General features: G+C 43.3%; 1 protein-coding gene across 3 annotated transcripts in view; it reads right to left on the bottom strand.

The window, feature by feature from the left end:
• The window catches only part of syt7b (synaptotagmin VIIb), a 115,608-nt gene extending 104,797 nt beyond the window's left edge, over positions 1-10,811 (bottom strand). Inside the window, exon 1 of one of the 3 annotated variants that reach the window (XM_042330977.1) lies at positions 10,379-10,811. In XM_042330977.1, coding sequence (XP_042186911.1) covers positions 10,379-10,412 — 34 coding nt within the window. In that variant the 5' untranslated portion in view covers positions 10,413-10,811. The remainder of the gene's footprint in view (positions 1-10,378) is intronic. The other 2 variants (XM_042330976.1, XM_042330978.1) reach the window with 2 other exon arrangements.
• Positions 10,812-14,137: the final 3,326 nt, after the last annotated feature.

The following is a 14,137-nucleotide window of genomic DNA, read 5'->3' as shown; positions in this document are numbered from 1 at the left end:
CTGCTGTCCGCGACCGACTGATCTAATGGACCCACACGTCACCCTCCTCTGGTCATCCGGGGATAGGTCAGATGGTGTGCTGTCTTGATGGGAGGTACTGGTGGCCCACTTTAGCTACATCCTGTCATCTCCTCCCTTTGCCCGGTCTCCCTACGGCCTTACAAACTGCGGAGGCCCTGTTTACACACGTTTTCTGGCATTATGGGGTGCCTGAGGATATAGTGTCTGATCAGGGTCCCCAGTTCACATCAAGGGTCTGGAAGGCGTTCATGGAACGTCTGGGGGTCTCAGTCAGCCTTACCTCAGGTTTTCACCCCGAGAGTAATGGGCAGGTGGATAGAGTTAACCAGGATGTGGGTAGGTTTCTGCAGTCTTATTGCCAGGACTGGCCGGAGGAGTGGGCGAAGTTCGTGCCCTGGGCAGAGATGGCCCAGAACTCGCTACGCCACTCCTCCACTAACTTTTCTCCCTTTCAATGTGTATTAGGGTATCAGCCGGTTCTAGCTCCTTGGCATCATAGTCAGCCCGAGGCTCCTGCCCCTCCGCCTGCCCTGCCGGAAGCTGGGTCTGCGGTTTGTGGGGCCGTTTAAAGTCCTGAGGAGAGTGAACAAGGTATGTTATAGGTTACAGCTACCCACTAATTACCGTATTAACCCCTCGTTCCATGTGTCTCTCCTCAGGCTGGTGGTGGCTGGGCTGGTCCAGGAGGCTGAAGTGTGGGATGTTCCTCCTCCCCCTCTGGACATCGAGGGGGTCCCGGCGTACTACGTTCGATCCATCTTGGAATCGAGACGTCGGGCGAGGGGCCTTCAGTACCTCGTGGACTGGGAGGGGTAAGGTCTGGAGGAGAGATGCTGGGTTCCGGTGGAGGACTTATTAGATCCTTCCATGCTGCGAGAATTCCACCATCTCCATCCGGATCGCCCTGCACCTCGCCCTCCGGGTCGTCCCCGAGGCCGGTGTAGACGCGCTGATGGAGCCATCAGTGTTTGGAGTATGTTTTGTTTATTTGTTATTAAATACTCCATTACACTCAGTTTGATTCTCCTGACTTCCCTGCCACATATACACATGACTCAGACAATTTATTACATTGTAGAATAATAGTAAAGACATCAAAACTAAGAATTAACACATGTGGCATCATGTAGTAACGAAAAAAGTGTTAAACAAATGTATATTCTGGACACTAACATTGCTTGTCTGATATTTCTTAATTATATATTTAAAAACTTTGGAGATTATGTGTTTATTATTGTATTGCTAGATATAACTGCTGCACCTGCGATAACAACTTCAAATCTGTGTACGCAACCAATACATTTTGATTTGATCTGATACAGTAAAATACACCTAAATGCAGTCCATTATCAACATCCAAAACGAACGGAGCTAGGAACTTTGAGAAATAGAAACAAAACAATGCATCACCCCTCCCGTTTCCCTCTCTCATTCCCTTCCTCTCTCTCTATTTTACTGTCCATGTAGAGCCTCTGGGAACCAACACACCTTCAATGAGCTCACTGATTAAAAGGCATACATTCTCTTTCTTTTCTGCCTCTTTAAAAGCACTCTCTTCTGGGAGGCATAGCCTAGATGTTCTCTCAAAGTGCAAACCCCCTCTCTCTGTCTCTATCTCCAATTCTCATTTTCCATCTTTCTCCATAAACCTTTTTGTCCACTTATATCATTCTCAACAAACACTTGCTGCTGAGAGAGTTTCTCGCCTGCGCCTCACCAGATTTCATCATTATCTCTTCTCTTCTTCTCTTCCTGGTGTCTGCCTGAATGTATGCATCTACTTGTGAATAATCATGAGACAAAAAGACAGGGAGGCAGTGGTGGCAAGGGGAAGAGACTTGAGTCGTGCACATGAGACACCACCTTCTCTAGTGAACCAGAGAGTGTTCTGTAACAGCAGAGAGAAACTGGTGTGTAACCCTACGCCCATCTTAATGCACGCACAAACACACACACCTCTCTCCTTCCCTCCTGATTCCCTTCAATCCAAGTCAGGCTCCGTCTTGGTTAATCAATGCGACGGTTTACTGAGACGGTGGGGGACAATGTCTGACCCAGGCAAAACACCCATTCCATGCCCTGCTTCTCATCCATGTTTTTCTCACTTTCTGTCTCTCTCAAATAATTTGCCTTAGTATCACAAGTCTTACTTTCTTTATCTATGTACCAGTCTGATTTCCCCTCTTTGCCTTTTGTGTAAAAACAAACAGAACCACATCTTCTCCAATCCTGCCTTCCAGTCTCTGTACTTCCTGAGTCTGTATGATAGTGAGAGGAACTGATCTCTGTGCCTTCCCCCCATTACACACCAGAGTTATACCACCACTGGATAAAAATACATTCATTTCAGATGGCTATTATTGCCAGCACCTGACTAATAGCTGCTTTTTCCTCCCTCCATCTCTCTCTCTCTCCTCTCCCTCTTTCCGGCTCCTCCTCCCTCTCCTCATATAAAACACTGATAAGCCAGATGATTGGAGCTCATTATTTCTCCTTCTAAGGAATGTAATATTAACAAGACATTTGACAATGGATCTGGATACTGGTATTAATAGGCAATTACCTCAGACATTTACAAACTGCGGGATGGAAAAAGCTCCTCAGCATGACTGACCAATGTGTGCATCCATCTCCCCATTTGTCCCCTCCCTCCCTATTGTCTCCCTCCCTCCATGCTAACTGTTTCCCTCCCTCCATACCTACTGTCTCCCTCCCTCCATACCTACTGTCTCCCTCCCTCACTGTCTCTTCTCTGCGTTTGGCCTTGACAGAGTCATGGTGCTACAATCTCCCAGCACATCTCTTATCCACAGAACGGATGATAGAACTAGAGCGATGCCATGGCAAACTCCCAGATCACTAAAGACACAGTAGAGTGAAACCATTTCACTGTCCTCCACTATCAACGATCCAGCCCACATGAGACAAGGCGCACTAGACAGACATTACAGACACCCTGCAGCAAAGCTATCACAGATTCCATCCACACTAGAACACATCAGATAAAGGTCATAAAAAGGGCATGGAGTGTATCTGCAGTACAGGTGGTTATGTGAGTAGTCCATGTCCAAAAACACAGACTTTGTGAACGTAGCTAGATCTAAGATGATAATTCATGTATTGTATATGCATAATGACCACAATGCTTTGAGAGGAGTGGCAGTTTGTTTTCCAGTGAAGAAGTATTACCCTGATCTAACTTATCTAACATGGGAGACCTGAACACGTTAGATAAACGTCCTGACATCTAACACAATACCTCTGACCTTCTTCCAGTGTTTGGATTATTGCTCTGCTATGACAGAGCCACCCTGCAGGAATACTAATAAACAGGATGGATAAAGGTGATAAACCCTCCAATTACATAACATTTGACATATACCATTAATATGACATTTAGCATAACATTATTAATGGTATGTTTGGATTTTGGCCGCCAGCAGGCTCAAGATTCTGAAATCACTGAAAAACCTTTGACAGATAAAATCTATACCATTTTCCCTTGGCTTTGTGACCTCTATAAATAGTGGTAGGAATTTCATCACAAAATATTTATCACCATGTTGAGCTTCCACCTATCCCCACTGACCAAAACCTACAACCCCCTAAAACTGCTTTTCCACGGAAAGGCCATTGGTTGTGGCGGTTGAAGAATTCAAGACTAAATGTAGTTATTGCTGTTGTCTGATAAGTGAGTTAGGGGTCAGATGTGGTCTAATCTTTACCTAGGGCTGAGATTAACCAGAGTCAATAGCGCAAGTGTGTGCCGATGTCAGATCACCTGCCACTGCAGGGATCTCCCCACAGCACAGCACAGCACAGGCTGCCTGTCAGGGAACCATTCCTGATGGGAAATAGATTCCCTGCTGGGAGATGGATTGGTGGAAACCATTCCAGAGTGGAATTAAGACATGCTGGACATTCTGGATTCCACAGCCTTGTAGTCCTCTGTGAAGGCCAACATTTTGGATGTATGTGATTTACTGATAATGGAGGGACAGACATCTGTATTGTAAAGGATTGCTGTGATATAAACACACCATCATCTGACTATCATATTGGCCACCCAGTGTGGGATGCAATTTGGCAGAATTGTGCTAATATTAATCAACTTAAAAATAAAAATAAATTATTTGACTGTTCATGATAATCAGGCCTACCTGTGGCATGTTGTTCTTTCCCCCACTTGTTATAGAAATAATCATACCATTAGAAAATATATTATGATACATTTATAGGCAAACAATAATTATGCCAATAACCATTAATGAAACCTGCCAGTAAAACACTTGTCTAATATAGACCTTTCGCCCCAGCCGAGACAGGGAAAGGGAGACAGAGCATTCCATGACTATGTGTATTTTAACACATCCACTGCAGTGCCAGTGGCCTTGTGAGGAGAGAAAAATCTGCCTACACTTATCACTGTAATAAAATAGTGATAGCCCAAATCTGCAAGGGGCACAAAGTATTTCAAACACCTGACAAAGCTTTTCCTGCAATCTAGAGTCTTAATCATTATGCCTAATTCTATATAAAAAATATGTATATTTTTCTGCACAGGTCATCTAGCATACGTCTTTACCTGTTCAATTGTCATTTTAATGAGGGTGTCATTTTGACTGTTGTAAATCACACATCTCAATATACTGCACTAACATGCCTAGGACATAAAAATTACAACACAGTACACGGGATACAGGAACATATCATGGTAACATAATTCATACACTAATATCATGATTACATTTAAACCAAGTATTTTTTTAGCATATCTAAGCATACCTCCTGACTGGTGGTTCTATAAAAAAGTGATATGTGACTTGTTTCAGGAAACTAGGCGAATGTTGGAAGTCACGACTTCACAGGAGAGGCATTTGAACATTATTCTTTGTAATCAAAATGTGTTTTTTGGCAGAAATGCCTTCTGGAACATTTGAACTTTCATGTGCCTTAATAACAAACTTGTATGCCATCTGTAAATGTGAATAAAAGTTGTTAAATTACGAGCCAAGTTGGTTTAGCCACAGAAAAAGATGATGAGTGTGTTGAACATGCAGAGAGATGAGTTTCAGATTGTTCTGCGGTGTAGCATCTAATGTCTATAAAATGAGCTGCTCGTTATGCTTAGATAATGCTTAGCAATGGAGAACTGCAAATATGTTGCTACTGCTCCCAATAACATTGCTCCCCTGAATTTAAAGGTCAGTGGGAAAAGGTTGTGATGGACTACTTTCTGGAGGATGATCGTGCCATGCTGACTCTCTCTGACTCTGAAAATGAATCAGATGATTAGGAAATCCCTGATTTAGGTAAAAACATGTTCTTTGAAGAAGACATTGTAGAGTCTTCTGATGAAAGTGATGGGGAATAAACAGAGATCAACAGTGTTGTTGTCACGGAAGAAGTTGACCGAGTTTTGAAATCAGTGGAATGTCTGGTAGAGATTAATAGAATTTTGCCATTTGATAGCAAATGCAGAGGGAGTTGAAAAGAGAACACCTGTCTCCGGATTATATCTTCAAACTAAGGGCAACCATGGCATTCGTGACAGAGAGGGAGAAAGATCTGATGATTTTTATGGCATTGCACACAGTCAGTGTGAACCAGAGTGACTTGACACAGAGAAGAGCTCTCCAGTAGGTTCCAAAACATTCAAAGGGAATTTTCTCAAAAGTGAGGTTATAAGTTTATCAACATCCAAAGCAGAATTACTGTCCCATTGTGCCTCAAATGTAGTGTATGCTATACCATTTTGTAGCTCTGTGTCTCTGCTTTTATCCAATGTAAAAAACACAATTTCAAATTTTGCTACATAAGCCCCGAATCAAGGCGGTCGGTCACATATGCTTCTCTACATCTCTGCTAAAATCTGGCTAAAAGATTGAAAGGAATGTGAGTTTTATTCAGTACATTTAGTAATTGCTTGCTTTTCTAAAGTCTAGAAACCTTGCCAGCAGGCTTTCCAGCTAAGATAGTCAGGCAAGCTACTTTAACTTAATTGATAGCCTGAAATGGAATGGTAGATAGTTTTGATGTTGGGAGATCTAGCTGGCTAGTTAAAGCCAACGTCATAAAATGGCTAGGTGGCTAGTATTACAGAGAAACAACAAAACATTTTAGTTGTATTTAATTCATTAAGAAGAAATCAAAAGGCTACATAGCTTGATTAAATTCCTTTACCAACATACCTCCTGTGAGTCCTGCCTATCACCCGCAGGTAAAATAATGTTTACATTTCTTTCATTACTCATCTCATATGTACAGTGGGGTCAAAAAGGTATTTAGTCAGCCACCAATTGTGCAAGTTCTCCCACTTAAAAATATGAGAGAGGCCTGTAATTTTCATCATAGGTACACTTCAACTATGACAGACGAAATGAGAAAAAAAATCCAGAAAAATCACATTGTAGGATTTTTAATGAATTTATTTGCAAATTATGGTGGAAAATAAGTATTTGGTCAGTCAATAACAAAAGTTTATCTCAATACTTTGTTATATACCCTTTGTTGGCAATGACAGAGGTCAAACGTTTTCTGTAAGTCTTCACAAGGTTTTCACACACTGTTGCTGGTATTTTGGCCCATTCCTCCATGCAGATCTCCTCTAGAGCAGTGATGTTTTGGGGCTGTTGCTGGACAACACAGACTTTCAACTCCCTCCAAAGATTTTCTATGGGGTTGAGATCTGGAGACTGGCTAGGCCCCTCCAGGACCTTGAAATGCTTCTTACGAAGTCACTCCTTCGTTGCCCAGGCGGTGTGTTTGGGATCATTGTCATGCTGAAAGACCCAGCCACGTTTCATCTTCACTGCCCTTGCTGATGGAAGGAGGTTTTCACCCAAAATCTCACGATAAATGGCCCCATTCATTCTTTCCTTTACACGGATCAGTCGTCCTGGTCCCTTTACAGAAAAACAGCCCCAAAGCATGATGTTTCCACCCCCATGCTTCACAGTAGGTATGGTGTTCTTTGGATGCAACTCAGCATTCTTTGTCCTCCAAACATGACGAGTTGAGTTTTTACCAAAAAGTTATATTTTGGTTTAATCTGACCATATGACATTCTCCCAATCTTCTTCTGCATCATCCAAATGCTCTCTAGCAAACTTTAGACGGGCCTGGACCTGTATTGGCTAAAGCAGGGGGACATGTCTGGCACTGCAGGATTTGAGTCCCTGGAGTCCCTCCCTGTTACTCATGGTAGGCTTTGTTACTTTGGTCCCAGCTCTCTGCAGGTCATTCACTAGGTCGCCCTGTGTGGTTCTGGGATTTTTGCTCACTGTTCTTGTGATCATTTTGACCCCATGGGGTGAGATCTTGCGTGGAGCCCCAGATCGAGGGAGATTATCAATGGTCTTGTTTGTCTTCCATTTCCTAATATGGAAGACATACTGCTTACCTACAAGCTGCTTACCTATTGCAGATTCAGTCTTCCCAGCCTGGTGCAGGTCTACAATTTTGTTTCTGGTGTCCTTTGACAGCTCTTTGGTCTTGGCCATAGCGGAGTTTGGAGTGTGACTGTTTGAGGTTGTGGACAGATGACTTTTATACTGATAACAAGTTCAAACAGGTGCCATTAATACAGGTAACGAGTGGACAGAGGAGCCTCTTAAAGAAGAAGTTACAGGTCTGTGAGAGCCAGAAATCTTGCTTGTTTGTAGGTGACCAAATACTTATTTTCCACCATAATTTGCAAATAAATTCATTAAAAATCCTACAATGTGATTTTCTGGATTTTTTTTCTCATTTTGTCTGTCATAGTTGAAGTGTACCTATGATGAAATTTACAGGCCTCTCTCATCTTTTTAAGTGGGAGAACTTGCACAATTGGTGGCTGACTAAATACTTTTTTGCCCCACTGTATATACTGTAATCTATAATATGTACTGCATCTTAGCCTATGCCGCTCGGTCATCGCTCATCCATATATTCTTATTCCATTGTCAAGTCAGTGTGCCCCCTCCGCAAAATCCCACTATGTCGGCTCTGTGCCAGCCGGGAGCAACCGGGAGACCCATGGGGCGGCGCACAATTGGCCCAGCGTCGTCTGGGTTAGCGGAGGGTTTGGCCGGCAGGGATGTCCTTGTCCCATTGTGCTCTAGCGACTCCTGTTGCGGGCCGGGCGCAATGCACACTGACACGGTCGCCTGGTGTATGGTGTTTCCTCCAACACCTTGGTGCGGCTGGCTTCCGGGTTAATCGGGCATTGTGTCAAGAAGCAGTGCGGCTTGGCTGGTTTGTGTTTCGGAGGATGCTGCCCCGGTCAACTGTAAGTACTGTTATTGTGAAAGTCTAGGAGCAACAACGGCTCAGCCCCGAAGTGGTAGGCCACACAAGCTCACAGAACAGGACCGCCGAGTGCTGAGGCGCGTAGCGCATAAAAATCATCAGTCCTTGGTTACAACACTCACTACCAAGTTCCAAACTGCCTATGGAAGCAACGTCAGCACAAGGCTGTTCATCGGGAGCTTCATGAAATGGGTTTCCATGGCCGAGCAGCCACACACTAAGATGCGCGATGCCAAGCTTCGGCTGGAGTCGTATAAAGCTCTCCGACATTGGACTCTGGAGCAGTGGAAATGTGTTCTCTGAAGTGATGAATCACACTTCACCATCTAGCACTCTGAAGGACAAATCTGGGTTTGGTGGATGCCAGGAGAATACTACCTGCCCCAATGCATAGTGCCAACTGTAACGTTAGGTGGAGGAGGAATAATGGTCTGGGGATGTTTTTCATGGCTCGGGCTAGGCAGCTTAGTTCCCGTGAAGGGAAATCTTAATGCTACAGCATACAATGACATACTAGACGATTCTGTGCTTCCAACTTTGTGGCAACAGTTTGGGGAAGGACCTTTCCTGTTTCAGCATGACAATGCCCCCATGCGCAAAGCAAGGTCCATACAGAAATGGTTTGTCAAGATCAGTGTGGAAGAACTTGACTGGCCTGCACAGAGCCCTGACCTCAAGACCATCGAACACCTTTGGGATGAATTGGAACGCAGACTGCGAGCCAGGCCTAATTGCCCAACATCAGTGCCGACTCACTAATGGTTTTATGGCTGAATGGAAGCAAGTCCCTGCAGCAATGTTCCAACATCTAGTGGAAAGCCTTCCCAGAAGAATGGAGGCTGTCATGGCAGCAAATCCAGATTAATGCCCATGACTTTGGAATGAGATGTTCAATGAGCAGGTGTCCACATACTTTTGGCATACATGACATGGCTGTAGGAACTACAGTAAATAAGCCTGTAATTCTAGAGTGGATGATGGAAAATGAACAAATCTCACATCTTCTGTGTTCATGAAAGTTTGCAATTTGCTTTTGCTCTATTGTGTGGATAGATTTAGGTCATTTTATAGAGTACAGTGTTCAGAAACACACTTGTTCCAGACACCATCCTCTCAGCAAATGACCCTCAATATATAGGCCCAAAGTGACACAGTGTTTATAGAACTAGGCCTTCTTAAAATATTCAGACTACAGCCAATAATATTTATTGGAACTGAGTGATTTATTGGAAGTGCATTTTTCACTGCCATAATGAGGCCATGAATGAATAAAGCTGTTTTCAGCCATTTCACGTTTACTGACAGTCTTCACAGAGGATCATTCAGTTCACACATTTCTCTCCCTGAGCAGCAGGTGTTTGCTGTCAAGGTGTGCAGCCTACTGCCTGCCACCAGGGGCGACACTTAGGGGCGGGAAGAGGGCCACTATTCCTCCATGTAACCTGTCACGCCCCCGATGCACGTGGGATACATTTCTTAAATAGGTGCCCCCCCCCACCCACCCCACCCCCACCCATCCACACACATACAATATGCTCCTCTCTCCCTCCTTCTCTCAGACAGGGACACAAACACCCGTGGACATGATAGGAGATGAGATGACCTTGTGTGCTTTGCCGCTCAGTTTACCTGACGTAAAAACCGGTGACACTCGGGCATGTAAGCTAACGTTAACAATACTGAGAGAACAACAAGTGCACAAGCATCTTTAACTTACACCCGAGTCTCCATGCTGCCAGCCTAATTTTAGTAATTCCATCAACACAATTGCCTTTGGTGCGGTCTCTGAACGATGATGTAGCCTTTGAATGTCATCCAGGCACATGACAAGGAATGTAACGAGTAAACAACATCATGGGCTATGCATTCTGATAGAGATGACACTAGTAAAATCAGCATTAACATGCTGCTTGTGTTGTGGCGATGACTCCCAGCATCATTACTTGAGACCAACAAATCCTACTCAAGGGCGTTTTTGAACGATCACAAGAGCCTCAAACAAACTAGCCTAAAAGGGAGACAGACAGTCTGGCATGGAAAATATAAATTGGGGTATTTCTCTCACCTTTGCTGTTCCCTTCTTCTCTGTTCAGATGCATGGCTGTTGCTTTTTTCAGTAAAGCTGTATTCTTATATTTTTATTTTTAAGGAATAGCCTTCGTGTTGAAAACTCAAATTCCAATTTTGGTTTTTATTTATTGCCTTATATTGTCTTGCTACTCAGCGAGTGCGCGTGGACGCGCGCGTACTTGAGCGTCCTCCCCGTATTTCGCTCGAGCAGGTAGGTAAATGTTGGTGCCTGAATCTATTTAGTATCTCTCTCTCCAGTTCAGATGCGCTCAAAAGAGATGGTCGCTATAAGATTGCAGAGAGGAGACGGGCAGACGGGCGGGGTGACGTGAAAGCAGTCCGTGCAAAGTACTCGCAGCTGGAGTCAAAATCCGTGTTCGGGCTGGAACCATACACTTTAATGTTGCCTATTTTTTTAAGGGACTTAATCGTCGCCAAATTGTACTCTCCTCGTTCGACCTAGTTAGATGTTAGTCTACAGTCACCATTATATCACCATCCTTATCCTCACCACAATCACTATTATTATTATAATCCCTTCATTTCATAAGCATGTCCTTTGAGAATTCCAGAAACCGTCTCAGATGGCTACTACATATAGAGGGGGCGAGAGAGGGATTGATTCACCACACAGAGACCTGGAAATGTGTGTGCCTTTGTGGCCTCATAAGTAACCAAACTGGAAATGTGCGAATAGGTGTCTGTAGATGTGTAGTCTCAGCCTGGTCTGGTTGGTAGTCTATGGGCGACAGGTTGTCAGTGACTCCCAACTGCAGGTGGAAAATTAATTGGGGTTCGTGCGTGAGAAACGGTTCCCTTTTCTCGCGCGCACATACTGTAGCCTAACATCCTTCACATTTTTTGTGTGATAAGCGTTTCTTCATCTTCGATTCCTTGAGCCTGTTATTTTTAACACTCAATCTGTGTTCGCCATATGACTGTTATAGCCAATACGAAAAGTTGATTTACTCACCGCTCACGTCCACCCGTAGCAACATGACTGACATGGCTCACCAGCGGTCCCTAGTGTTGTAGAACATCGAATGGCAGACAGTACATTCAATAATTGTTATTTTATGAAGGCCTATTAAAGTTTGGTGCTGCCTAATCTTATTTACCCAACTTCATTTGACCACATGCCAAGTATTTAATGACATGGGCTATCAATTACGCATTTAATTCATATTGATAAGTAGGCTAGCCCATATAACATTGAGAAACATTCTTACTCTAATTTTACATTTAAAATGTTTCAAACAAAATGTGCTAAAGCAACTGGGTTGTAGGCCTACAAGGTGGTCTATGCATAAGCATCTACTTTTGTCTTACCCATCTTCCATTCCTTAACCTTGAGTGCTCAATAATAATGGAAGCCAATGACACCTCCATGAGATTGGAGTGTATATGCTGATCCTTGGAGCGATGCTGGCCATGTGCCTCTTCCTGTCTCATTGTAAGCCTTTTGGCTGCAAGATAATGCTTTCTCTGTCCCAGAACTCAGTTGTCTGTCTGGCATCTCTCCCTCTCTCTCTCACTGACACTGAGTGGACAAAACATTAGGAACACATTTCTATTATTGAGTTGCACACTTTTGCCCTCAGAACAGCCTCAATTCGTCGGGGCATTGACTTTACAAGGTGTTGAAATCGTTCCACAGTGATGCTGGCCCATTTTGACTCCAATGCTTACTACAGTTTTGTCAAGTTGACTGGGTGTCTTTTGGGTGGTGGACCATTCTTGAGAAACACAAGAAACTGCTTTGCTCAAGGGCAGAACACCACATTTTTCCACTTCTCCAACTCTGGGATTCCTACCAGCAACCTTTTGGTTATTGGCCAATCGCTCTTAACCACTAGACCACCTGCTGCCATTATAATGTTATTAACTTTATATTAAAATGTAATTTGCAACAATATTCAAGAAACATTTTATTTTCTAATGTAGACCTATAAAGTGCAGTTTTCAAAAGTGTTATGTCAATTTTACAGTAAATTAATTGTTGATGAATGAATGCCATTTACTGTACTGTAGATTGCAAATAATGACAACAGAACCGTAACAGATTTAGATCACTTAGCTACATACAGTAGATATTCCTATCCATTTCAGCCATACTTGCTGGTACAATTTCTTCCACTTTCATAGCCCTGAGACACAATTCCTGCCTGTTATACACCATCAAATGAGGTAGAGGTCATTTCTCGAGCCATTTACACACCATACTCTCGGGGCGGCAGGGTAGCCTAGTGGTTAGCGCGTTGGACTAGTAACCGAAAGGTTGCAAGTTTGAATCCCCAAACTGACAAGGTACAAATCTGTCGTTCTGCCCCTGAACAGGCAGTTAACCCACTGTTCCTAGGCCGTCATTGAAAATAAGAATCTGTTCTTAACTGACTTGCCTAGTAAAATAAAGGTAAAATAAAATAGATTTAAAAATTCCCCTGAAAAAGGGTGAATAATACAGCTATTGCAATTCCCCTTGAGAATGTAATTTCTCAACATATGAAATGTCATAGTAAATAAGCTAATTGATCACTAGGAAGGCAATTTAATGTCTTATGAAAGTGAAATGTATGGCACTGCCTGTGACAGTAGGCCTACGATAAATTGGATCTAGATTAATATAATGAAATTGATCTAAATAATGGTGGGGCATCTACATCCCCTCTGGTCTGTGTGTGTTTGACAGTCCTTGACAGTAGATTCTCACCCTCCAGACACTCACTTCTTTTGTAATCTATGCCCTGATTTGGTTGAGTGCCTCGATCTCCCCATCTCTAATCTCTCCCTCTTCCCCTCCCTTCTCTTCTTCCCATTTCTTATTGGTTTACCCTGTTCCTTGACTCCACCTGTATTAGCCATATTCCCCTGTGCAGCATACAAAGTACATAATAATAACATATTAGAATGATTATTAATAATTAATCATATCAATAATAATCATAGTACAAACATCTCCTTCTTGTAATTTTATGCAATTCTATGAAATGTAGTATACATTAAATGCATGCCGGCTTGCAGCTGCTCCATCCACTGGACAGATGCTAACACTGTAATAATCACGTAACAATGGGAGGTGTAAATAATGTGTCCTCTATACACAGTGTCTCTGCTTGCTTGTTTTGAAATGGGATCTGAGTGGTATCCATGGGAGTGGAGAAAGACAAACACTGCAGGTGGGAAATGGATCTCCTCCAAAGGAGACACTGCCAAGAAAGCAACAGGACACAAGGATAGCCATGCCCATGTGAACTAGAGAATCTGGCTATTGGATGGACACATGGTTCCATAGGAATGAGACAGGCCGACAGAGACAGCGAGATACTGAGATAGATTAATTTGGTGAAGCCCTCCCTCCATTGTTTCCTTGGTTACCACAGTCCAGGGGGCCTCTTCAGATTTCCTTGAGACTTGTTACGGTAGAATGAGGGCAAACCACACACCAAAGACTGTCACACAAATAGAGAGAAAGAATCATAAGGCAACACAGGTAGCACAATACCATTAATTTTTCCGACAGCAATATATATGAGAGGAATACATTTTTTCCTTTCTTATTTAGCCTCAAATGAATTATAAAATAGCTGTCAGTCTGTTTTACACCTTCAGTGCACATCCATATCCAAACTGATAACCCAACACCCACCATATCTACAGGGGAGGGAAGAGGGGTGGCGACATAAAAGTGCTTGGACGTGCATGTGTCCTCCTGAGAAGAGGGAATAACGGTCCAGGGAAGAACCAGCACAATATA

The sequence above is a fragment of the Oncorhynchus tshawytscha genome, linkage group LG12, assembly GCF_018296145.1.
Source record: "Oncorhynchus tshawytscha isolate Ot180627B linkage group LG12, Otsh_v2.0, whole genome shotgun sequence".
Classification (NCBI taxonomy): domain Eukaryota; kingdom Metazoa; phylum Chordata; class Actinopteri; order Salmoniformes; family Salmonidae; genus Oncorhynchus; species Oncorhynchus tshawytscha.
Note: the sequence above shows the minus strand (reverse complement) of the source record. Positions and strands in the feature narration are given on the sequence as shown.